The 27217-nt window shown below is 50.3% G+C and overlaps 1 protein-coding gene across 1 annotated transcript; it reads right to left on the minus strand.

Annotated features, from left to right (window-relative positions):
* Positions 1 to 175: 175 nt before the first annotated feature.
* Positions 176 to 27217, minus strand: LOC143958022 (dual specificity protein phosphatase 7-like). Its single transcript, XM_077467466.1, has 3 exons — positions 26810 to 27217; positions 9135 to 9563; positions 176 to 801 (listed from the first exon to the last, which is right to left on the minus strand). Exons 1-3 carry the CDS (start codon positions 27144 to 27146, stop codon positions 491 to 493), a joined length of 1077 nt encoding a protein of 358 aa, XP_077323592.1. The 5' UTR covers positions 27147 to 27217; the 3' UTR covers positions 176 to 490.

Consider the following 27217-nt stretch of genomic DNA (forward strand, 5'->3'; position numbering starts at 1 on the left):
TCTGGATCATTTGTCACAGAGGAATTTTTAGCATAAATATATAAAAGAAAAAAAAAATCCAATGCTATGCGCTGGGTAATTGTCACTTGCAAAAGAAAAATATAATAAAAGCACCATAAAGCAGAATATGAAATGGATTAAAAAAAATAAAAAAGACAAATAAAGTTGATTAAAGTTGATTGAACCCTGCAGCTATTTTAGGATTTGATTGAAGGAATGCTGATTTGACGTTAAGTGCAAAGATCAAGAACAAATCTCTGATTGTTATTTGTATACAAAAAAATACAAAAAATAAAAAGGAAAGTTAAGTACTTACAATCACAAACGTTTTGCATTATTACTATATATACCTACCTATATGTGAGTATATAGATAGGTATATAATGTATATAGACAGATTCCATGCAGAGCTGATGCTCATTAATGCTGCGCCCACCACTCATCCGCACACAATACTCCCGTAGAAAACCCTCTGCTGATTGGACGGGGATCATGTGATCTCCAGGCTGTCCAGCTGGAAGAGGTTGTTGTTGGTGGGCGTGGTGAAGTAGAGCTGGTTGCCAGTTGGTGGGCGGAGCTCACAAGGGCTCTTCAGTCCCAGTGTCCTTTCGAAGTCCAACAGCTGCCCCATGAAGTTAAAGTTTGGGGAGATGTTCGACTTTTTCCTCTTCACAAAGTCGTAGGCGTCGTTGAGGGTCAGGTTGAGTTTCTGCATGAGGTAAGCCACCGTCACCGTCACCGAGCGGCTGATGCCGGCCAAGCAGTGGACCAGGACCCCGCATTTGTTGGACCGAGCTTCTTCTGCAACGAAAAGGAAATGGGAGGCGGTTACAGATTATCGGTGTGGAACAAACCGGAGATCAGAAATGTACAAGAAGAGCCCATGGACATTATTAAAAGGACAGTCTACCCAATAACCCCATAACAACTGTATATCCCAGTGAATACACAGACAGCAATAAAAATCCCAGCAGAGAGGTTCTAACCCTTCCGTGCTCCAAACACAACAGAAACATTGTATTTTGGTGGAGTTGGATGCGGGTTAGATGGAGTTGGATGGGCTTGGTGGAGTTGGATGGGAATTGGATGGGGCTTGGTGGAGTTGGATGGGGTTAGATGGGGGCTGGACAGGGTTAGATGGAGTTGGATGGGCTTGGTGGAGTTGGATGGGAATTAGATGGGGCTTGGTGGAGTTGGATGGGGTAAGGTGGAGTTGGAAGGGGTTAGATGGAGTTGGATGGGGGGTTGGATGGGGTTAGATAGAGTTGGATGGGGGTTGGTGGAGTTGGATGGGGGGTGGGGTTAGATGGGGGTTGGAGGAGTTGGATGGGGGTTGGATGGGGTTATATGGAGTTGTATGGGGGTTGGTGGAGTTAGATGGGGGCTGGACAGGGTTAAATGGAGTTGGATGGGGGTTGGTGAAGTTGGATGGAGTTAGATGGAGTTGGATGGGGTTAGATGGAGTTGGATGGGGGTTGGAGGAGTTGGATGGGGTTAGATGGAGTTGGATGGGGTTAGATGGAGTTGGATGGGGGTTGGATGGGGGTTGGAGGAGTTGGATGGAGTTAGATGAAATTAGATGGCGGTTAGATGGAGTTGGATGGGGGTTGGTGAAGTTGGATGGGGTTAGATGGAGTTGGATGGGGTTAGATGGAGTTGGATGGGGTTAGATGGAGTTGGATGGGGGTTGGAGGAGTTGGATGGGGTTAGATGGAGTTGGATGGGGGTTGGAGGAGTTGGGTGGAGTTAGATGAAATTAGATGGCGGTTAGATGGAGTTGGATGTGGGTTGGAGGAGTTGAATGGGGGTTGGACAGGGTTAGATGGAGTTGGATGGGGTTAGATGGAGTTGGATGGGGTTAGATGGAGTTGGATGGGGTTAGATGGAGTTGGGTGGGGGTTGGAGGAGTTGGATGGGGTTAGATGGAGTTGGATGGGGTTAGATGGAGTTGGATGGGGGTTGGAGGAGTTGGATGGGGTTAGATGGAGTTGAATGGAGGTTGGTAGAGTTGAATGAGGATTAGATGGAGTCGGATGGTGGTTGGATGGGGTGAGATGGTGTTAGATGGGGTTGGTGGAGTTGGATGGGGGCTGGACAGGGTTAGATGGAGTTGTACAGGAGTTATATGGGGTTAGATGGAGTTGGATGGGGGTTGGAGGAGTTGAATGGGGCTGGATAGGGTTATATGGAGTTGGATGGGGTTAGATGGGAGTTGGATGAAGTCGGATGGGGGTCAGATGGAGTCAGATGGCGGTTGGACGGGAGTTGGATGGGGTTGGATGAGGGTTGGATGGGGTCAGATGGCGGTTGGATGGGGTCAGATGGAGTCAGATGGCGGTTGGACGGGAGTTGGATGGGGTTGAATGAGGGTTGGGGAGTATTTGGGGTCTTGAGGGATTTTTATTTCAGATGACATTTTGCTCCTGGAAGTCAGGAAGGGCCCTTTACTCCAGACACACTTGTAATTTCTGAGTGCCGGGGGGGGACGGCGGAGGGGACGGCGGGGGGGACGGCGTCTGTTTGCGGCTGATAAGGAGTTCAGATGTTTCCATAGTGAAGGTCGCCGTTATCTCATTTTCTGACTCTGAAATGGAAAAAGAATCATTCACAGTGCAGGTGCCACTGTTACCCCGAGACCTGGACCCGGGAGCTGGGTAGTGCAGAGCGTCCCATAATAACCCCAGAAAAACCCCCATAATACCCCCTGGCATAGGACCGACGAGTAGAAGAATCCAGAGATCTGCAGCACCAGAAGGGTCTTATAGAATGTGCGCAGTGCAGGAATTGTGCTTCTGTTTTTGTTGCATTAAAACCAGCAGTGGAACTACAGATCAAGGGGCCCCACAGCGAGGTTCTCATAGGACCCCCAGGCAAACATCCAAATGTTAACAGTAAGTGGCTCACAAGCAAGGACAGGTAGCTGGAGAGCTGTCAGCGGTCACTGAGGGGTGCAAAGTCGCTGTCATCACTGGGGGTGCAGAGTCGCTGTCATCACTGGGGGTGCAGAGTCTATGTCATCACTGGGGGTGCAGAGTCACTGTCATCACTGGGGGGTGCAGAGTCACTGTCATCACTGGGGGTGCAGAGTCAGTGTCATCACTGGGGGTGCAGAGTCAGTGTCATCACTGGGGGGTGCAGAGTCAGTGTCATCACTGGGGGTGCAGAGTCACTGTCATCACTGGGGGGTGCAGAGTCAGTGTCATCACTGGGGGATGCAGAGTCAGTGTCATCACTGGGGGTGCAGAGTCACTGTCATCACTGGGGGGTGCAGAGTCAGTGTCATCACTGGGGGGTGCAGAGTCTGTGTCATCACTGGGGGTGCAGAGTCACTGTCATCACTGGGGGGTGCAGAGTCAGTGTCATCACTGGGGGTGCAGAGTCAGTGTCATCACTGGTGGTGCAGTCGCTGTCATCACTGGGGGGTGCAGAGTCACTGTCATCACTGGGGGGTGCAGAGTCAGTGTCATCACTGGGGGTGCAAAGTCAGTGTCATCACTGGGGGGTGCAGAGTCACTGTCATCACTGGGGGGTGCAGAGTCAGTGTCATCACTGGGGGTGCAGAGTCACTGTCATCACTGGGGGTGCAGAGTCACTGTCATCACTGGGGGTGCAGAGTCAGTGTCATCACTGGGGGTGCAGAGTCACTGTCATCACTGGGGGGTGCAGAGTCAGTGTCATCACTGGGGGGTGCAGAGTCTGTGTCATCACTGGGGGTGCAGAGTCACTGTCATCACTGGGGGGTGCAGAGTCAGTGTCATCACTGGGGGTGCAGAGTCAGTGTCATCACTGGTGGTGCAGTCGCTGTCATCACTGGGGGGTGCAGAGTCAGTGTCATCACTGGGGGTGCAGAGTCGCTGTCATCACTGGGGGTGCAGAGTCGCTGTCATCACTGGGGGGTGCAGAGTCGCTGTCATCACTGGGGGGTGCAGAGTCACTGTCATCACTGGGGGTGCAGAGTCAGTGTCATCACTGGGGGTGCAGAGTCAGTGTCATCACTGGGGGGTGCAGAGTCAGTGTCATCACTGGGGGTGCAGAGTCACTGTCATCACTGGGGGTACAGAGTCACTGTCATCACTGGTGGGTGCAGAGTCAGTGTCATCACTGGGGGTGCAGAGTCAGTGTCATCACTGGGGGGTGCAGAGTCAGTGTCATCACTGGGGGTGCAGAGTCACTGTCATCACTGGGGGTACAGAGTCACTGTCATCACTGGTGGGTGCAGAGTCACTGTCATCACTGGGGGGTGCAGAGTCACTGTCATCACTGGGGGGTGCAGAGTCAGTGTCATCACTGGGGGGTGCAGAGTCAGTGTCATCACTGGGGGTGCAGAGTCACTGTCATCACTGGGGGGTGCAGAGTCAGTGTCATCACTGGGGGTGCAGAGTCACTGTCATCACTGGGGGGTGCAGAGTCAGTGTCATCACTGGGGGTGCAGAGTCACTGTCATCACTGGGGGGTGCAGAGTCAGTGTCATCACTGGGGGTGTAGAGTCAGTGTCATCACTGGGGGTGCAGAGTCACTGTCATCACTGGGGGGTGCAGAGTCAGTGTCATCACTGGGGGTGCAGAGTCACTGTCATCACTGGGGGGTGCAGAGTCTGTGTCATCACTGGGGGTGCAGAGTCACTGTCATCACTGGGGGTGCAGAGTCAGTGTCATCACTGGGGGGTGCAGAGTCACTGTCATCACTGGGGGGTGCAGAGTCAGTGTCATCACTGGGGGTGCAGAGTCAGTGTCATCACTGGTGGTGCAGTCGCTGTCATCACTGGGGGGTGCAGAGTCAGTGTCATCACTGGGGATGCAGAGTCGCTGTCATCACTGGGGGGTGCAGAGTCGCTGTCATCACTGGGGGGTGCAGAGTCACTGTCATCACTGGGGGTGCAGAGTCACTGTCATCACTGGGGGGTGCAGAGTCAGTGTCATCACTGGGGGTGCAGAGTCAGTGTCATCACTGGGGGGTGCAGAGTCAGTGTCATCACTGGGGGGTGCAGAGTCAGTGTCATCACTGGGGGTGCAGAGTCACTGTCATCACTGGGGGTACAGAGTCACTGTCATCACTGGTGGGTGCAGAGTCACTGTCATCACTGGGGGGTGCAGAGTCACTGTCATCACTGGGGGGTGCAGAGTCAATGTCATCACTGGGGGTGCAGAGTCACTGTCATCACTGGGGGATGCAGAGTCTGTGTCATCACTGGGGGATGCAGAGTCGGTGTCATCACTGGGGGGTGCAGAGTCACTGTCCTCACTGGGGGTGCAGAGTCACTGTCCTCACTGGGGGTGCAGAGTCTGTGTCATCACTGGGGGGTGCAGAGTCAGTGTCATCACTGGGGGGTGCAGAGTCACTGTCATCACTGGGGGTGCAGAGTCACTGTCCTCACTGGGGGTGCAGAGTCTGTGTCATCACTGGGGGGTGCAGAGTCACTGTCATCACTGGTGGGTGCAGAGTCAGTGTCATCACTGGGGATGCAGAGTCGGTGTCATCACTGGGGGGTGCAGAGTCAGTGTCATCACTGGGGGGTGCAGAGTCAGTGTCATCACTGGGGGGTGCAGAGTCAGTGTCATCACTGGGGGGTGCAGAGTCACTGTCATCACTGGGGGATGCAGAGTCACTGTCATCACTGGGGGATGCAGAGTCGGTGTCATCACTGGGGGATGCAGAGTCAGTGTCATCACTGGGGGGTGCAGAGTCACTGTCATCACTGGGGGGTGCAGAGTCACTGTCATCACTGGGGGATGCAGAGTCGGTGTCATCACTGGGGGATGCAGAGTCGGTGTCATCACTGGGGGATGCAGAGTCGGTGTCATCACTGGGGGATGCAGAGTCTGTGTCATCACTGGGGGATGCAGAGTCGGTGTCATCACTGGGGGGTGCAGAGTCACTGTCATCACTGGGGGGTGCAGAGTCAGTGTCATCACTGGGGGTGCAGAGTCAGTGTCATCACTGGGGGGTGCAGAGTCACTGTCATCACTGGGGGGTGCAGAGTCACTGTCATCACTGGGGGTGCAGAGTCAGTGTCATCACTGGGGGGTGCAGAGTCACTGTCATCACTGGGGGGTGCAGAGTCACTGTCATCACTGGGGGATGCAGAGTCACTGTCATCACTGGGGGATGCAGAGTCGGTGTCATCACTGGGGGATGCAGAGTCGGTGTCATCACTGGGGGATGCAGAGTCGGTGTCATCACTGGGGGATGCAGAGTCTGTGTCATCACTGAGGGATGCAGAGTCGGTGTCATCACTGGGGGGTGCAGAGTCACTGTCATCACTGGGGGGTGCAGAGTCACTGTCATCACTGGGGGATGCAGAGTCACTGTCATCACTGGGGGATGCAGAGTCGGTGTCATCACTGGGGGATGCAGAGTCGGTGTCATCACTGGGGGATGCAGAGTCGGTGTCATCACTGGGGGATGCAGAGTCTGTGTCATCACTGGGGGATGCAGAGTCAGTGTCATCACTGGGGGGTGCAGAGTCACTGTCATCACTGGGGGGTGCAGAGTCACTGTCATCACTGGGGATGCAGAGTCACTGTCATCACTGGGGGGTGCAGAGTCAGTGTCATCACTGGGGGGTGCAGAGTCAGTGTCATCACTGGGGGATGCAGAGTCTGTGTCATCACTGGGGATGCAGAGTCGGTGTCATCACTGGGGGGTGCAGAGTCAGTGTCATCACTGGGGGGTGCAGAGTCAGTGTCATCACTGGGGGGTGCAGAGTCACTGTCATCACTGGGGGGTGCAGAGTCACTGTCATCACTGGGGGGTGCAGAGTCAGTGTCATCACTGGGGGGTGCAGAGTCAGTGTCATCACTGGGGGGGTGCAGAGTCAGTGTCATCACTGGGGGGGTGCAGAGTCAGTGTCATCACTGGGGGGTGCAGAGTCACTGTCATCACTGGTGGGTGCAGAGTCTGTGTTATCACTGGGGGGGTGCAGAGTCAGTGTCATCACTGGTGGGTGCAGAGTCAGTGTCATCACTGGTGGGTGCAGAGTCAGTGTCATCACTGGGGGGTGCAGAGTCACTGTCATCACTGGGGGTGCAGAGTCACTGTCATCACTGGGGGGTGCAGAGTCTGTGTTATCAGCATCCCCCTTATACACACACATTTTATAAATCTGAACATCCTCAACAGCGCCCCCTTCCACCCCCAGGCACACTAGCAGTCAGCAGTGTTGTGAAGTCCCTGGGAGGAAAGAGAAACCTTCTATTTTTATGCTTAGAATGTAGATAACAATATCACCTGTTCAGTACGTATCGTGTTTCTATGTATACTTTGTTATATCTACATAAGAGGACACATAGAATTGCTCAGGAAAGACTCCACTTCTGTATTACCCCCCGGTGACTGCGCTTTACCGCTCCTCTTTCTCTTTGCCTCTCTATGGGTCACATCAATACAGCATGAGGATAAAAGAAGATTCTGCCAACAATCCTTAGAGTGGTCGCCATTAGAAACATTTCTGAGCCAGTCATACCTGTACAGGAAGCCCGGGGATACCCCTCCTACTGCCCCCCCCCATTACCCCTCCAACTTCCCACCCCGCTGAGCTCCCCTCCTATCCTGAGACTCCTCCTGATGCCCCTCCCCACTACCCCTCTGACTTCCCACCCTGCTGAGCTCCCCTCTCGAGACCTTTCCTACTGCCCCTCCCCACTACCCCTCCCACTTCCCACCCCGCTGAGCTACCCTCTTTTCCTGAGACCCCCTCCTACTGCCCCTCGACACTACCCCCCACCCCGCTGAGCTCCCCTCCCATCCTGAGACCCCTCCTACTGCTCCTCCAACTTCCCACCCCGCTGAGCTCCCCTCCCACCCCGAGACCCCTCCTACTGCCCCTCCCCACTACCCCTCCGATTTCCCACCCCGCCGAGCTCCCCTCCAATCCTGAGACCCCTCCTACTACCCCTCTGACTTCCCACCTTGCTGAGCTACCCTCTTATCCAGAGACCCCTCCTACTGCCCCTCCCCACTACCCCTCCGACTTCCCACCCCACTGAGCTCCCCTCCCATCCTGAGACCCCTCCTACTGCCCTTCCCCACTACCCCTCCGACTGCCCACCCCGCTGAACTCCCCTTCCATCCCAAGACCCCTCCTACTGCCCCTCCCCATTACCCCTCCAACTTTCCACCCCGCTGAGCTCCCTTCCTATCCTGAGACTCCTCCCGATGCCCCTCCCCACTACCCCTCTGACTTCCCTCCATGCTGAGCTCCCCTCCCGAGACCTTTCCTACTGCCCCTTCCCACTACCCCTCCGACTTCCCACCCCGCTGAACTCTCCTCCCATCCTAAGCTACCCTATTTTCCTGAGACCCCCTCCTACTGCCCCTCCCCACTACCCCCCACCCCGCTGAGCTCCCCTCCCATCCACAGACCCCTCCTACTGCTCCTCCAACTTCCCACCCCGCTGAGCTCCCCTCCCATCCCGAGACCCCTCCTACTGCCCCTCCCCACTACCCCTCCGACTTCCCACCCCACTTAGCTCCCCTTCCATCCTGAGACTCCTCCTACTGCCTCTCCGACTTCCCACCCTGCTGAGCCACCCTCTTATCCTGAGACCCCTCCTACTGCCCCTCTGACTTCCCACCCCGTGACCCCTCATACTGCCCCTCCCTACTACCCCTCTGACTTCCCACTCTGCTGAGCTCCCCTCCCATCCTGAGACCCCTCATACTGCCCCTCCCTACTACCCCTCCAACTTCTCACCCCGATGGAATCGGGGTGATCTGAGGGGTGCTGGAATCGGCGTGAAGGTTCAGGAATCGGGGTGATCTTAGGGGTTCAGGAATCGGGGTGAAGGTTCAGGAATTGGGGTGATCTGACGGGTGCAGGAATTGGGGTGAAGGTTCAGGAATCGGGGTGATCTGAGGGGTGCAGGAATCAGGGTGATCTGAGGGGTGCAGGAATCGGGGTGAAGGTTCAGGAATCGGGGTGATCTTAGGGGTTCAGGAATCGGGGTGATCTGAGGGGTGCAGGAATCAGGGTGATCTGAGGGGTGCAGGAATTGGGGTGAAGGTTCAGGAATCGGGGTGAAGGTTCAGGAATTGGGGTGATCTGACGGGTGCTGGAATTGGGGTGAAGGATAAGGAATCGGGAGGAAAGGATCAGGAATCGGGGTGAAGGTTCAGGAATGGGGGTGATCACTTACCGATGAAGGAGATGGCCTCGGGGAAGAACTGGGAGAGGTTTTGGCTCCAGTGGTCGGAGATGGGGATCTGCTTGTACTTGAACTCCCCGTTGTTCTCGAAGGCGTTGGGCAGATTTGGGGTGACATTCAGGATGTATTTGATGTTATATTTCCCCAGAATATCCAGGTTGGCGGAATCTTTTGCACAGCCGAGGTACAAATATGGCAGGATCTGCACGGGGAAAGTCGATTGATTGCTGAGGGTGGGGCTGCCTTCCGATTCGGTCGCACTAATTGGCTCCCGGTCAGACTCGCCGTCCGAACCTTCGGAACTGATCCTCAAGCCCCCCAGTCCGAGGACGCACTCTGGAGTTGGATCAGTGGGGGAAGGGCTGTCGAGGCCGGCCTCACAATGGTCGGGGTATTCTCTCTGGAACTTGCTGTAACCCCCTGCAAGATAAAACACACATATCATCAGAGGAGCACCGATGACATCACTACATACATACTATGATGACATCACTACATACAGCCAATTAACATTTCACTTTGACAAAAGAGAAGCTCCGCCTCTTATCACTAAAAAGTCTCCAGTTGTCCAGGTAGAGCTCAACCTCTGAAAGGTTGCCTACCCCCTCCCCCCACCCCTGTCCAGGGGCAAAGAGATGAGTGGCGGCCATCTTGCCATCGCTTATCCCTATGGGATGATACTGCTGGCACTGGATGGTTCCCGAGCTCAGGGATCATAGCGCAAGCCTGGGAAACGGCAAGAGGATGTAGGGGGGGGGGGGGGGGGGCATCTCTCCCGCTGCTTCTAAAAGGGATCCCACAGCAAATCCATCACCCCGATATTTTATGTCATGATATTTTAAGTCCTGATGTAAATTCCCAGTTAGGTGGTCGGCAAGTGGATAATAATAAATGATAATATAAATTCTGTATTATAATAATAATAATAATAATAAATGATAATATAAATTCTGTATAATAATAATAATAATAAAAATAATAAATGACAATATAAATTCTGTATAATAATAATAATAAATAAATTATAATATCAATTCTGTGTAATAATAATAAATGACAATATAAATTCTGTATAATAATAATAATAATTGAAATTCCGTATAATACTAATGTGAATCACATACTGTGTAATAATAATAATAATGATAATAAATTATAATATAAATTCTGTATAATAATAATAAATTGCAATATAAATTCTGTATAATAATAATAATTACAATATAAATTCTGTATAATAATAAATTATAATATAAATTCTGTATAATAATAATAATAATTGAAATTCCATATAATACTAATGTGAATCCCATACTGTATAATAATAATAATAATAATAATAATAATAATAATTTATAATATAAATTCTGTATAATAATAATAATAAATTATAATATAAATTCTGTATAATAATAATAATAATAAATTACAATATAAATTCTGTATTATAATAATAATAATAATAATAAATTACAATATAAATGATGTATAATAATAATTGAAATTCCGTATAATACTAATGTGAATCCCATACTGTATAATAATAATAATAATTTATAATATAAATTCTGTATAATAATAATAATAATAAATTACAATATAAATTATGTATAATAATAATAATTGAAATGACCGTAACTGAGCACTGAAAGACAAAAACAGGTAAGAAATGAAATTCTAATAGCTGATTGGCCGGTGTGTGGCCAGACTGAACCCCTCCGGTCTCCTTCTGCTGAACTCCTGAAATCTGGCCTACAAACTCTTTTTGGCTCTTCTACCTTCTGTGAGATTTCGGAGGACATCCAGGAAATGAGAGTCCCGCCGGGCCGGTTACTATTCCGGCCTTATGTGCAGACAGAGGATAAATCAGGAGGATGTAGACTTGGCCAATCGCCATCGTTACTTCAGAGTTCAGTCAGAATACGGAAGAGACGTCCTGAAAAACACGACTTCCCGCCTCTACGAAAGCCTCGCTGACCGAACGCACGACCGCAACATCAGCGCACAGATCATACCCACCGGGACTCCGACACTCTGTCGGAATGCGACAAACAAAATAAGCCCGAGCATTTTATGCTCAGGAGCCCCTTTTTTTTTTAAACCAAATTATACATAATGACAACTTCATATTTTTGAGAGAGAGAGGGGGATGGAGGGTGAGATAGTGAGGAGGGATGGAGGGTGAGAGAGAGAGGGGGTGGGGGTGAGAAAGAAAGGGGGGGAAGAGAGAGAGGGGGAGGTGGGGGAGAGAGGGGGAGAGGGTGAGAGAGGGGGAGGGGTGTGAGAGAGAGGGGGGTGGCGGGATGAGAGAGAGAGAGAGAGAGAGAGAGAGAGAGAGGGGGGGTGGGGTGAGAGAGAGGGGGGATGAGAGAGAGAGAGAGGTGGGGATGAGAAAGGGGGTGGGGTGAGAGAGGGGGTGGGGTGAGAGAGAGAGAGAGAGGGAGGTGGGGGTGAGAGAGAGAGGGGGTGGGGTGAGAGAGAGAGAGGGGGGATGGGGGTGAGAGAGGGGGATGAGAGAGAGAGGTGGAGATGAGAGAGGAGGTGGGGGTGAGAGAGAGAGGTGGTGGAGTGAGAGAGAGAGTGGGGGAGAGAGAGTGGGGGAGAGGGAGGGGGTGAGAGAGAGAGGGAGGTGGGGGATGAGAGAGGAGGTGGGGGTGAGAGAGAGAGGGGGTGGAGTGAGAGAGAGAGGGAGAGAGAGAGGGGGGAGAGGGAGGGGTGAGAGAGAGAGAGGGAGAGAGAGAGGGGGGAGAGGGAGGGGTGAGAGAGAGAGAGGGAGAGAGAGAGGGGGAGGGGGAGGGGCGAGAGAGAGGGAGGTGGGGGTGAGAGAGGGTGAGAGAGAGAGGGGGTGGGGGTGAGAGAGAGGGGGTGGGGTGAGAGAGGGGGTGGAGTGAGAGAGAGGGGGTGGGGTGAGAGGGAGTGGGGGTGAGAGAGAGAGAGAGAGAGAGAGGGAGGTGGGGGAGGAGGGTGAGAGAGAGGGGGTGGGGGTGAGGAAGAGGGGGTGGGGGTGAGGAGGGGTGGGGAGAGAGGGGGGTGGGGGGTGGGGGTGGGGGTGGGGAGAGAGAGAGAGAGAGAGAGAGAGAGAGAGGAGGTGGGGGTGAGAGAGGGTGAGAGAGAGAGGGGGTGGGGGTGAGGAGAGGGGGGTGGGGGGGAGGGGGTGGATGAGAGAGAGGGGGTGGGGGGGTGGGGGGTGGGAGGGTGAGAGAGGAGGGGGGGGGGAGAGAGAGAGGGGGTGGGGGTGAGAGAGAGGGGGGTGGGGTGAGAGAGAGAGAGGGGGTGGGGGTGGAGAGAGAGAGGGGGTGGGGGTGAGAGAGGGGGTGGAGTGAGAGAGAGGGGGGGGTGAGAGAGAGAGAGAGGGAGGTGGGCGTGAGAGAGAGGGGAGGAGGTGAGGGTGAGAGGGAGGGGGGTGGGGGTGAGAGAGAGAGGGGGATGGGGTGGGGTGAGAGAGAGGGGCGAAGTGAGAGAGAGAGGGGTGAGAGATCTCTAGCCCTGTCCCGGTCTGCAGCCCCTCCTGTAGGTGAATGTAGTTCCTGGTACCTTCCATCCCAGTAGCTCTTTCCCCTCCTCCATCTCTGAGCCGCCCATTTACTGTGTGGGGATGATAGGCGGAGCAAGATGCTATCGTCCTGCCCACACCCAGAGGACCCCGCTGCCCAGAGGGGGTGAGAGAGAGAAAGAAAGAAGGGGGATGAGAGCATTCTTTCCACTGACCACCAATTGCTCCTCCCATTCCCAGTCTGAGCTCTGCTGATACATTGCCTTTGTAAAAGTATTCATACCCCTTGAAATTTCCCACATTTCCCATGCATTGAGGACACAGCTCGCCATTGTCTGACCTGCTGCAAGGTCCCACCGCTCCCCGCCATCACCCGCTGCCTGACTGGCCACCAAGATAGGGTAAGTGCCAAGGAGACGGCAAGCGGGCGCGGGGGTCACAGTGGCGGCATTTGATGATTTTTTTTTCATAAAAATGTTTTCAGTTTGTTTGTGCCAAAAATTTTGAGCACCAGCCGCCAGTGACAAACAGCATCATGAAGGCCAAGGAACACACCAGACAGGTCAGGGATAAAGTTGTGGAGAAGTATAAAGCAGGGTCAGGTTATAAAAAAGATCTCCCAAGCTTTGACCATCTCACGGAGCTCTGTTCAATCCATCATCAGAAAATGGAAAGAGTATGGGCACAACCGCAAACCTACCAAGACATGGCCGTCCACCTAAACTGACCAGGCCGGGCAAGGAGAGCATTCATCAGAGAAGAGCCAAGAGGTCCATGGTGACTCTGGAGGAGCTGCAGAGATCCACAGCTCAGGGGGGAGAATCTGTCCACAGGACAACTATTAGTCGTCTCTCCACAAATCTGCCCTTTATGGAAGAGTGACAAGAAGAAAGACATTGGAGAAAGAAAGTCATAAGAAGTCCTGTTTGTAGTTTGTGAGAAGCCATGTGGGGGAGGGGGCAGCAAACATGTGGAAGAAGGTGATCTGGTCAGAGGAGACCAAAATTCTACTTTATGGCCTAAAAGTAAAACGCTATGTTGGGGAAAACTAACACCGCCCATCCCCCTGAACACACCATCCCCACCGTGAGACATGGTGGTGGCAGCATCATGTGGTGGGGATGGTTTTTCTTCAGCAGGGACAGGGAAGCTGGTCAGAGTTGATGGGAAGATGGATGGAGACAAATACAGGACAATCTTAGAAGAAAACCTGTTAGAGTCGGCAGAAGACTTGAGACCGGGGCGGAGGTTCCCCTTCCAGCAGGACAACGACCCGAAACATCCAGCCAGAGCTACAATGGAATGGTTTACATCAAAGCATATTCATGTGTTAGAATGGCCCAGTCACAGTCCAGACCTAAATCCCATTGAGAATCTGTGGCCAGACTTGAAAATTGCTGATCACAGACGCTCTCCATCCAATCTGACAGAGCTTGAGATATTTTACAAAGAAGAAGAATGGGCAGAAATGTCCTCTCTAGATGGGCAAAGCTGGTAGAGACACCCCCAAAAAGACTTGTAGAGAAAGGGGGTTCTACAAAGTATTGACTCCGGGGGGCGCCATACAAATGCCCCTCCCCCACACTTTTCACATATTTATTTGTATCATTTATCATTCTCCTTCCACTTCACAATTATGTGACACTTTGTGTTGCTCCATCACATAAAATCCCAATAAAATACATTTATGGTTTTGGATGCAACATGAGAAAATTTTGAAAATTTCAAGGGGTATGAATACTTTTTCCAGGCACTGATATCTTCATGAATATGGAGTTGAATTCATTTATATATTTTTTTTTTATTTGCCTGGAGTTCGGTTCACGGAGAGGATCCGGGCCGCTCACCCACTGATCAGATCTCTCCAATATTAAGCATCTCTGACAGTCTCGTATTTCATGTACTATGGAAGGTCTCTCTACATAAATCCACTTCTACGGAGTTCTCAGGTTTTCTTCCCTCACTTCCGTCTTCTGTATAGAAAACCCGAATGTCGTAACCTGTGTGCAATATCCGGGAACGAGGCGAATAACCAACGATCCTTCCTCAAAAGACGACATGCAGCAAGTCGTAGCAGGAAAAAAAAAACATATATAATGTCTGAGCTCCGCCCCCCATATGGAACCGCCTATCCCTGGATTATACACCCAATGACCACGCCCACACCCGGGGGCTCTGCTCAACACTCACTGTGCTGGATCTACAGAGCCAGAGAGGAGGAGCCAAGATCCCTACAAAGCCAGAGAGGAGGAGCCGAGATCCCTACAGAACCAGAGGGGAGGAGCCAAGATCCCTACAGAACCAGAGGGTAGGAGCCAAGATCCCTACAGAGCCAGAGAGGAGGAGCCGAGATCCCTACAGAGCCAGAGAGGAGGAGCCGAGGTCCCTACAGAGCCAGAGAGGAGGAGCCGAGATCCCTACAGAGCCAGAGAGGAGGAGCCGAGATCCCTACAGAACCAGAGGGTAGGAGCCAAGATCCCTACAGAGCCAGAGAGGAGGAGCCGAGATCCCTACAGAACCAGAGGGTAGGAGCCAAGATCCCTACAGAGCCAGAGAGGAGGAGCCGAGATCCCTACAGAGCCAGAGAGGAGGAGCCGAGATCCCTACAGAGCCAGAGAGGAGGAGCCAAGATCCCTACAGAGCCAGAGAGGAGGAGCCAAGATCCCTACAGAGCCAGAGAGGAGGAGCCGAGATCCCTACAGAGCCATAGAGGAGGAGCCGAGGTCCCTACAGAGCCAGAGAGGAGGAGCCGAGGTCCCTACAGAGCCAGAGAGGAGGAGCCGAGGTCCCTACAGAGCCAGAGAGGAGGAGCCGAGATCCCTAAAGAGCCAGAGGGGAGGAGCCAAGATCCCTACAGAACCAGAGGGGAGGAGCCAAGATCCCTACAGAACCAGAGGGGAGGAGCCAAGATCCCTACAGAACCAGAGGGTAGGAGCCAAGATCCCTACAGAGCCAGAGAGGAGGAGCCGAGATCCCTACAGAGCCAGAGAAGAGGAGCCGAGGTCCCTACAGAAGCCAGAGAGGAGGAGCCGAGATCCCTAAAGAGCCAGAGAGGAGGAGCCGAGATCCTAAAGAGCCAGAGGGGAGGAGCCGAGATCCCTAAAGAGCCAGAGAGGAGGAGCCGAGATCCCTAAAGAGCCAGAGAGGAGGAGCCGAGATCCATAAAGAGCCAGAGGGGAGGAGCCAAGATCCCTACAGAGCCAGAGAGGAGGAGCCGAGATCCCTACAGAGCCAGAGAGGAGGAGCCGAGGTCCCTACAGAGCCAGAGAGGAGGAGCCGAGATCCCTACAGAGCCAGAGAGGAGGAGCCGAGATCCCTAAAGAGCCAGAGGGGAGGAGCCGAGATCCCTAAAGAGCCAGAGAGGAGGAGCCGAGATCCATAAAGAGCCAGAGGGGAGGAGCCAAGATCCCTACAGAACCAGAGGGGAGGAGCCAAGATCCCTACAGAACCAGAGGGGAGGAGCCAAGATCCCTACAGAACCAGAGGGGAGGAGCCAAGATCCCTACAGAGCGATACAAAGTAACACATAGTAATCCCTACAGAGCGATACAAAGTAACACACAGCAATCCCTACAGAGCGATACAAAGTAACACACAGCAATCCCTACAGAGTGATACAAAGTAACACATAGCAATCCCTACAGAGGGATACAAAGTAACACACAGCAATCCCTACAGAGGGATACAAAGTAACACACAGCAATCCCTACAGAGGGATACAAAGTAACACAAAGCAATCCCTACAGAGGGATACAAAGTAACACAAAGCAATCCCTACAGAGCGATACAAAGTAACACAAAGCAATCCCTACAGAGGGATACAAAGTAACACAAAGCAATCCCTACAGAGGGATACAAAGTAACACAAAGCAATCCCTACAGAGGGATACAAAGTAACATACAGCAATCCCTACAGAGGGATACAAAGTAACACAAAGCAATCCCTACAGAGGGATACAAAGTAACACACAGCAATCCCTACAGAGGGATACAAAGTAACACACAGCAATCCCTACAGAGGGATACAAAGTAACACAAAGCAATCCCTACAGAGGGATACAAAGTAACACACAGCAATCCCTACAGAGGGATACAAAGTAACACAAAGCAATCCCTACAGAGGGATACAAAGTAACATACAGCAATCCCTACAGAGGGATACAAAGTAACACACAGCAATCCCTACAGAGGGATACAAAGTAACAAACAGCAATCCCTACAGAGCGATACAAAGTAACACATAGTAATCCCTACAGAGCTATACAAAGTAACATATAGTAATCCCTACAGAGTGATACAAAGTAACACATAGTAATCCCTACAGAGGGATACAAAGTAACATATAGTAATCCCTACAGAGCGATACAAAATGACATAAAGCAATCCCTACAGAGCGATACAAAGTAACACACAGCAATCCCTACAGAGGGATACAAAGTAACACACAGCAATCCCTACAGAGGGATACAAAGTAACACAAAGCAATCCCTACAGAGGGATACAAAGTAACACACAGCAATCCCTACAGAGGGATACAAAGTAACACAAAGCAATCCCTACAGAGGGATACAAAGTAACACACAGCAATCCCTACAGAGGGATACAAAGTAACACAAAGCAATCCCTACAGAGGGATACAAAGTAACATACAGCAATCCCTACAGAGGGATACAAAGTAACACACAGCAATCCCTACAGAGGGATACAAAGTAACACACAGCAATCCCTACAGAGCGATACAAAGTAACACACAGCAATCCCTACAGAGCGATACAAAGTAACACATAGTAATCCCTACAGAGCGATACAAAGTAACATATAGTAATCCCTACAGAGTGATACAAAGTAACACATAGTAATCCCTACAGAGGGATACAAAGTAACACACAGCAATCCCTACAGAGGGATACAAAGTAACATATAGTAATCCCTACAGAGCGATACAAAATGACATAAAGCAATCCCTACAGAGCGATACAAAGTAACACAAAGCAATCCCTACAGAGGGATACAAAGTAACACAAAGCAATCCCTACAGAGCGATACAAAATGACATAAAGCAATCCCTACAGAGGGATACAAAGTAACACAAAGCAATCCCTACAGAGGGATACAAAGTAACACACAGCAATCCCTACAGAGGGATACAAAGTAACACACAGCAATCCCTACAGAGCGATACAAAGTAACACACAGCAATCCCTACAGAGGGATACAAAGTAACACACAGCAATCCCTACAGAGGGATACAAAGTAACACAAAGCAATCCCTACAGAGGGATACAAAGTAACACAAAGCAATCCCTACAGAGGGATACAAAGTAACACAAAGCAATCCCTACAGAGGGATACAAAGTAACACAAAGCAATCCCTACAGAGGGATACAAAGTAACACAAAGCAATCCCTACAGAGGGATACAAAGTAACACAAAGCAATCCCTACAGAGGGATACAAAGTAACACACAGCAATCCCTACAGAGGGATACAAAGTAACACAAAGCAATCCCTACAGAGGGATACAAAGTAACACACAGCAATCCCTACAGAGGGATACAAAGTAACACATAGTAATCCCTACAGAGCGATACAAAATGACATAAAGCAATCCCTACAGAGGGATACAAAGTAACACACAGCAATCCCTACAGAGCGATACAAAGTAACACACAGCAATCCCTACAGAGGGATACAAAGTAACACAAAGCAATCCCTACAGAGGGATACAAAGTAACACAAAGCAATCCCTACAGAGGGATACAAAGTAACACACAGCAATCCCTACAGAGGGATACAAAGTAACACACAGCAATCCCTACAGAGCGATACAAAGTAACACACAGCAATCCCTACAGAGGGATACAAAGTAACACACAGCAATCCCTACAGAGGGATACAAAGTAACACACAGCAATCCCTACAGAGGGATATAAAGTAACACACAGCAATCCCTACAGAGGGATACAAAGTAACACACAGCAATCCCTACAGAGGGATACAAAGTAACATATAGTAATCCCTACAGAGGGATACAAAGTAACACACAGCAATCCCTACAGAGGGATACAAAGTAACACACAGCAATCCCTACAGAGGGATACAAAGTAACACAAAGCAATCCCTACAGAGGGATACAAAGTAACACACAGCAATCCCTACAGAGGGATACAAAGTAACACACAGCAATCCCTACAGAGGGATACAAAGTAACACACAGCAATCCCTACAGAGGGATACAAAGTAACACATAGTAATCCCTACAGAGGGATACAAAGTAACACACAGCAATCCCTACAGAGGGATACAAAGTAACACACAGCAATCCCTACAGAGGGATACAAAGTAACACACAGCAATCCCTACAGAGGGATACAAAGTAACACACAGCAATCCCTACAGAGGGATACAAAGTAACACAAAGCAATCCCTACAGAGGGATACAAAGTAACACACAGCAATCCCTACAGAGGGATACAAAGTAACACACAGCAATCCCTACAGAGGGATACAAAGTAACACACAGCAATCCCTACAGAGGGATACAAAGTAACACATAGTAATCCCTACAGAGGGATACAAAGTAACACACAGCAATCCCTACAGAGGGATACAAAGTAACACACAGCAATCCCTACAGAGGGATACAAAGTAACACACAGCAATCCCTACAGAGCGATACAAAGTAACACACAGCAATCCCTACAGAGCGATACAAAGTAACATATAGTAATCCCTACAGAGCGATACAAAGTAACATATAGTAATCCCTACAGAGTGATACAAAGTAACACACAGCAATCCCTACAGAGCGATACAAAGTAACATATAGTAATCCCTACAGAGCGATACAAAGTAACATATAGTAATCCCTACAGAGTGATACAAAGTAACACACAGCAATCCCTACAGAGCGATACAAAGTAACATATAGTAATCCCTACAGAGCGATACAAAGTAACATATAGTAATCCCTACAGAGCGATACAAAGTAACATATAGTAATCCCTACAGAGCGATACAAAATGACATAAAGCAATCCCTACAGAGCGATACAAAGTAACACAAAGCAATCCCTACAGAGGGATACAAAGTAACACAAAGCAATCCCTACAGAGCGATACAAAATGACATAAAGCAATCCCTACAGAGGGATACAAAGTAACACAAAGCAATCCCTACAGAGGGATACAAAGTAACACACAGCAATCCCTACAGAGGGATACAAAGTAACACACAGCAATCCCTACAGAGCGATACAAAGTAACACACAGCAATCCCTACAGAGGGATACAAAGTAACACACAGCAATCCCTACAGAGGGATACAAAGTAACACAAAGCAATCCCTACAGAGGGATACAAAGTAACACAAAGCAATCCCTACAGAGGGATACAAAGTAACACAAAGCAATCCCTACAGAGGGATACAAAGTAACACAAAGCAATCCCTACAGAGGGATACAAAGTAACACAAAGCAATCCCTACAGAGGGATACAAAGTAACACACAGCAATCCCTACAGAGGGATACAAAGTAACACAAAGCAATCCCTACAGAGGGATACAAAGTAACACATAGTAATCCCTACAGAGCGATACAAAATGACATAAAGCAATCCCTACAGAGGGATACAAAGTAACACACAGCAATCCCTACAGAGCGATACAAAGTAACACACAGCAATCCCTACAGAGCGATACAAAGTAACACACAGCAATCCCTACAGAGGGATACAAAGTAACACAAAGCAATCCCTACAGAGGGATACAAAGTAACACAAAGCAATCCCTACAGAGCGATACAAAATGACATAAAGCAATCCCTACAGAGGGATACAAAGTAACACACAGCAATCCCTACAGAGGGATACAAAGTAACACACAGCAATCCCTACAGAGCGATACAAAGTAACACACAGCAATCCCTACAGAGGGATACAAAGTAACACACAGCAATCCCTACAGAGGGATACAAAGTAACACACAGCAATCCCTACAGAGGGATACAAAGTAACACAAAGCAATCCCTACAGAGGGATACAAAGTAACACAAAGCAATCCCTACAGAGGGATACAAAGTAACACAAAGCAATCCCTACAGAGGGATACAAAGTAACACAAAGCAATCCCTACAGAGGGATACAAAGTAACACAAAGCAATCCCTACAGAGGGATACAAAGTAACACACAGCAATCCCTACAGAGGGATACAAAGTAACATATAGTAATCCCTACAGAGCGATACAAAATGACATAAAGCAATCCCTACAGAGGGATACAAAGTAACACAAAGCAATCCCTACAGAGGGATACAAAGTAACACACAGCAATCCCTACAGAGGGATACAAAGTAACACACAGCAATCCCTACAGAGCGATACAAAGTAACACACAGCAATCCCTACAGAGGGATACAAAGTAACACACAGAAATCCCTACAGAGGGATACAAAGTAACACACAGCAATCCCTACAGAGGGATACAAAGTAACACAAAGCAATCCCTACAGAGGGATACAAAGTAACACACAGCAATCCCTACAGAGGGATACAAAGTAACACACAGCAATCCCTACAGAGGGATACAAAGTAACACACAGCAATCCCTACAGAGGGATACAAAGTAACACACAGCAATCCCTACAGAGGGATACAAAGTAACACACAGCAATCCCTACAGAGGGATACAAAGTAACACGCAGGAATCTGTACAGAGGGATACAAAGTAACACACAGCAATCCCTACAGAGGGATACAAAGTAACACACAGCAATCCCTACAGAGGGATACAAAGTAACACACAGCAATCCCTACAGAGGGATACAAAGTAACACACAGCAATCCCTACAGAGGGATACAAAGTAACACACAGCAATCCCTACAGAGGGATACAAAGTAACACACAGCAATCCCTACAGAGGGATACAAAGTAACACAAAGCAATCCCTACAGAGGGATACAAAGTAACACACAGCAATCCCTACAGAGGGATACAAAGTAACACACAGCAATCCCTACAGAGGGATACAAAGTAACACACAGCAATCCCTACAGAGGGATACAAAGTAACACACAGCAATCCCTACAGAGGGATACAAAGTAACACAAAGCAATCCCTACAGAGGGATACAAAGTAACACACAGCAATCCCTACAGAGGGATACAAAGTAACACACAGCAATCCCTACAGAGGGATACAAAGTAACACACAGCAATCCCTACAGAGGGATACAAAGTAACACACAGCAATCCCTACAGAGGGATACAAAGTAACACACAGCAATCCCTACAGAGGGATACAAAGTAACATATAGTAATCCCTACAGAGGGATACAAAGTAACACACAGCAATCCCTACAGAGGGATACAAAGTAACACACAGCAATCCCTACAGAGGGATACAAAGTAACACAAAGCAATCCCTACAGAGGGATACAAAGTAACACACAGCAATCCCTACAGAGGGATACAAAGTAACACACAGCAATCCCTACAGAGGGATACAAAGTAACACACAGCAATCCCTACAGAGGGATACAAAGTAACACATAGTAATCCCTACAGAGGGATACAAAGTAACACACAGCAATCCCTACAGAGGGATACAAAGTAACACACAGCAATCCCTACAGAGGGATACAAAGTAACACACAGCAATCCCTACAGAGGGATACAAAGTAACACACAGCAATCCCTACAGAGGGATACAAAGTAACACAAAGCAATCCCTACAGAGGGATACAAAGTAACACACAGCAATCCCTACAGAGGGATACAAAGTAACACACAGCAATCCCTACAGAGGGATACAAAGTAACACACAGCAATCCCTACAGAGGGATACAAAGTAACACACAGCAATCCCTACAGAGGGATACAAAGTAACACACAGCAATCCCTACAGAGGGATACAAAGTAACATATAGTAATCCCTACAGAGGGATACAAAGTAACACACAGCAATCCCTACAGAGGGATACAAAGTAACACACAGCAATCCCTACAGAGGGATACAAAGTAACACAAAGCAATCCCTACAGAGGGATACAAAGTAACACACAGCAATCCCTACAGAGGGATACAAAGTAACACACAGCAATCCCTACAGAGGGATACAAAGTAACACACAGCAATCCCTACAGAGGGATACAAAGTAACACATAGTAATCCCTACAGAGGGATACAAAGTAACACACAGCAATCCCTACAGAGGGATACAAAGTAACACACAGCAATCCCTACAGAGGGATACAAAGTAACACACAGCAATCCCTACAGAGGGATACAAAGTAACACACAGCAATCCCTACAGAGGGATACAAAGTAACACACAGTAATCCTAACAGTTCTGAGTAAATTTCTAGCAAAAAAATGCTGATCACCACAAGTAGGAGAGGAATGTCAGAATTGGCCGGTATGGAAATGGTTAAAGAGATCCTGTCACCAAATAAATGATGGGTCATGATCCTCCCATGCCAGGGGTCGTGCCAGTAAATTGTACCCGGATCTGTCCTCTTACCAGTCCTGTGTGTGGGGTCACCGAGGAACGTCCATCAGGAAGGACGATTTCCCCCCATCAATATATATATATATATAGTACACAATAATCATCATCAATATACACAGCCAATCACAGCCAGCGGGAGAGAATACAGAGCAATACAAGAGCATCATGTGACAGAGCGGAGGGTGAAGCCTCCAATAATCACCATCATAGGAGATCCAACCTCCATCTACTACTATATTCTACACACATCACATCTCAGCATCAGGAGTGTCCGTGTGTCATGCTGTAAGTAGTAGTGGGCGGAGTTAGTCAGGAGGCGTGTGAGCAGTAGGCAGGGCTGTGTGAGCAGTGTTGGTGGTGGGCGGAGTTATATGGGGGTGTCTTACCTCTCAGGTAGGAGGGGAGTGGTGTGAGTAGCAGTGGGCAGAGTTAGGGGGCGTGCCTCACCTCTCAGGAAGTAGGCAGGGCATGCTGTGCGAGTAGTGTTGGTGGTGGGTGGAGTTAGTCAGGGGGCGGGTATTAAATCTCAGGTAGTAGGTGGGGAATGCTGTGAGTAGCAGTGGGCGGACTTATGTAGTGTGAGGTTCTCACCCCCCTAACATATGTAGGAGGGGTATGTAGCGTTGGGAGGAGTTAGTCAGAGGTGTGTCTTAGAGCTCAGGTAGTAGGTGGAGCATGCTGTGTGTAGGGATGGGCGGGTTTATATAGGGGGCGGTTCTTACCTCTCAGGTAGTAGGCGGGGAACGGTGTGAGTAGCAGTGGGTGGAGTTAGTCAGGGGGCATCTCTCACCTCTAACGTAGAAGGCGGGGCATGCAGCTGTGCGAGTAGTGTTAGTGGTGGGCGGAGTCAGGTAGGGGGGTATATCTTAAGTCTCAGGTAGAAGGTGGGGCACGCTGTGTGTAGTGTGGGGTGGTAGGAGGAATCAGGTAGGGGCCGGTCCTCACCTCAGGTAGTAGGCGGGGCCTGTTGTTAGTAGCAGTGGGCAGAGTTATGTAGGGGGTGTGTCATACCTCTCAGGTAGTAGGTGGGGCATGCTGTGTGTGTGTGTGTAGTGTTGGTGGTGGGAGGAGTCAGGTAGAGGAGCGGTTCTTATATCTCAGGTAGTAGGAGGGGTATAGTGTGAGTAGTGTTGGTGGTGGGCGGAGTTAGTCAGGGGTGGGTCTTACAGTATCTCACAAAAGTAAGTACACCCCTCACATTTGTGTAAATCTTTTCTTCTCTCTTTTCATGTGACAACACTGAAGAAATGACACTTGTCTACAATGTAAAGTAGTGAGTGTACAGCTTGTATAACAGTGTAAATTTCCTGTCCCCTCAAAATAACTCAACACACAGCCAGTAATGTCTAAACCGCTGGCAACAAAAGTCAGGACACCCCTAAGGGAAAATCTCCAAATTGGACGCAAAGTGTCAATATTTTGTGCGGCCGCCATTATTTTTCCAGCACTGCCTTCACCCTCTTGGGCATGGAGGTCAGCAGAGCTTCACAGGTCACCACTGGAGTCCTCTTCCCCTCCCCCATGATGACATCACAGAGCTGGTGGATGTTGGAGACCTTCCCCTCCTCCACCTTCCCTCTGAGGATCCCCCACAGATGATCAATAGGGTTTAGGTCTGGAGACATGCTTGGCCAGTCCATCACCTTTACCCTCAGCTTCTTTAGCAAGGCAGTGGTGGTGTTGGAGGTGTGTTTGGGGTGGTTATCATGTTGGAATACTGCCCTGCGGTCCAGTCTCTGAAGGGAGGGGATCATGCTCTGCTTCAGTATGTCACAGTACATGTTGGCATTCATGGTCCCCTCAATGATCTGTAGCCCCCCAGTGCCGGCAGCACTCATGCAGCCCCAGACCATGACACCCCCACCACCATGCCTGACTGTAGACAAGACACACTTGTCTTTGTCCTCCTCACCTGGTTGCCCCCACACACGCCTGACACCATCTGACACCAAATACATTTATCTTGGTCTCATCAGAGCACAGGACATGGTTCCAGTAATCCATCTCCTTAGTCTGCTTGTCTTCAGCAAACTGTTTGTGGTCTTTCTTGTGCATCATCTTTAGAAGAGGCTTCCTTCTGGGATGACAGCCATGCAGACCAATTTGATGCAGTGTGTGGCGTATGGTCTGAGCACTGACAGGCTGACCCCCCCCCCCCCCCCTACAACCTCTGCAGCAATGCTGGCAGCACTCATACGTCTATTTCCCAAAGACAACCTCTGGAGATGACGCTGATCACGTGACCTCAACTTCTTTGGTGGACCATGGCGAGGCCTGTTCTGAGGGGAACCCGTCCTGTTATACCGCTGTATGGTCTTGGCCACCGTGCTGCAGATCAGTTTCAGGGTCTTGGCAATCTTCTTATAGCCTAGGCCAGGGGTCTCCAAACTGCGTCCCGAGGGCCAGAAGTGGCCCTTTGCTAGCCTTTATGTGGCCCTTGCGGCACAACTCCTTCCACTGATATGAGGCACTATTCCTCTCACTGACACCAACAATGGGGCACTTTATCTTCCACCGACACCAATGATGGAATACTATTCCTCCTCCTGACCACCAACCCTCAGGACATATTTATTCTCACCGTTGTCGGGCCCGTGACATTTTCTGCCCCTGCTGTCCACAATCCGGCCCTCCTAAAGTCTGAAGGACAATAAAGTGGCCCTTTGTTTGAAAAGTTTGGAGACCCCCGGCCTAGGCCATCTTTATGTAGAGCAACAATTCTTTGTTTTCAGATCCTCAGAGAGTTCTTTGCCATGAGGTGCCATGTTGTACTTCCAGTGACCAGTATGAGAGAGTGAGAGCGATAACACCAAATTTAACACACCTGCTCCCCATTCACACCTGAGACCTTGTAACACTAACGAGTCACATGACACCGGGGGGGGAGGGAAAATGGCTAATTGGGCCCAATTCTGAGATTTTCACTTAGGGGTGTACTGACTTTTGTGAGATACTATAGCGCTCAGGTAGTAGGTGGGGCACAGTGTGTGTAGTGTTAGTTGTGGGCGGACTTAGGCAGGGGGCGGGTCTTATCTCACAGGTAGTAGGCAGGGCAGTGTGTGTAGTGTTGGGTGGAGTTAGGTAGGGGGCGTGTCTTACATCTCAGGTAGTAGGCGGGCACAGTGTGTAGTGGTGGGCGTGTCTTACCGTTAAGGTAGTAGGCGGAGCACAGTGTGTAGTGGTGGGCGGGTCTTACCTCTCAGGTAGTAGAGGGGGCACAGTGTGTATAGTCTTAGTGGTGGGTGGAGCTAGGCAGGGGTGTGTCTTACCTTTCAGGTAGTAGGCGGAGCAGTGTGTAGTGGGAGTGTCTTACCTTTCAGGTAGTAGGCGGGGCAGAGTGGTGGGCATGTCTAACCTCTCGTAGTAGGCGGTGTATAGTGTTAGTGGTGGGCAGAGGTAGGTAGGGGGCGTGTCTTACCTCTCAGGTAGTAGGCAGGGCACTGTGTAGTGGTGGGCGTGTCTTGGCTCTCAGGTAGTAGGCGGGGCAGTGTGTATAGTGTTAGTGGTGGGCGGAGTTACGCAGGGGTGTGTCTTACCTCTCAGGTAGTAGGCGGGGCACTGTGTAGTGGTGGGCGGGGCTAGGCAGGGGCGTGTCCTACCTGTCAGGTAGTAGGCGGGGCAGTGTGTGTAGTGTTAGTGATGGGCGGAGTTAGGCAGGGGCGTGTCTTACCTTTCAGGTAGTAGGCGGGGCAGCCGTCCTCCCGCAGTCGGGCCAGTAGGAGGCCAAGGACGGAGGAGGGGGCGGGCTCTTCTCGGGTGGTGTCGTCATAGAGGAGGAGGTCCCGGTGATCGAGTTGGCGGGGGGCGGGGAGGACGGAGCGGGCGGACAGGGTTCCTCTCCGGAGGCGGCGGAGGAGAAGGCCGGGGAGGGACAGGCTGAGGGCGGACTCGATGTGTCCGGATTGGTAACGCTCGTGTGGCCGGCAGTCTAGGAGGAGAAGGCCGGAGCCGGACTCGAGTTCAGCCTGCAGCCAGCCGGAGCTCTTCCCGGGGGGAGCAGCCGCCATCTACCGCTCAGACACCCTCCGGGACCTGCGTGAGAGGGGGAGGAGCTACACTGACAGACACACCCACCTCC

This window comes from Lithobates pipiens, unplaced genomic scaffold, assembly GCF_037356315.1.
Source record: "Lithobates pipiens isolate NorthernLeopardFrog02 unplaced genomic scaffold, aLitPip1_a1.2 Scaffold_56, whole genome shotgun sequence".
Taxonomy (NCBI): Eukaryota; Metazoa; Chordata; class Amphibia; order Anura; family Ranidae; genus Lithobates; species Lithobates pipiens.

Coding starts and splice junctions, on each gene's coding strand:
- LOC143958022 (XM_077467466.1), bottom strand. CDS start 27,146: ATGGCGGCTGCTCCCCCCGGGAAGAGCTCCGGCTGGCTGCAGGCTGAA. Junction 9,564..26,809: donor CCCCGCCTACTACCTGAAAG/GTAAGACACGCC, acceptor TTTATCTTGCAG/GGGGTTACAGCAAGTTCCAG. Junction 802..9,134: donor CGAGGCCATCTCCTTCATCG/GTAAGTGATCAC, acceptor TTTTCGTTGCAG/AAGAAGCTCGGTCCAACAAA.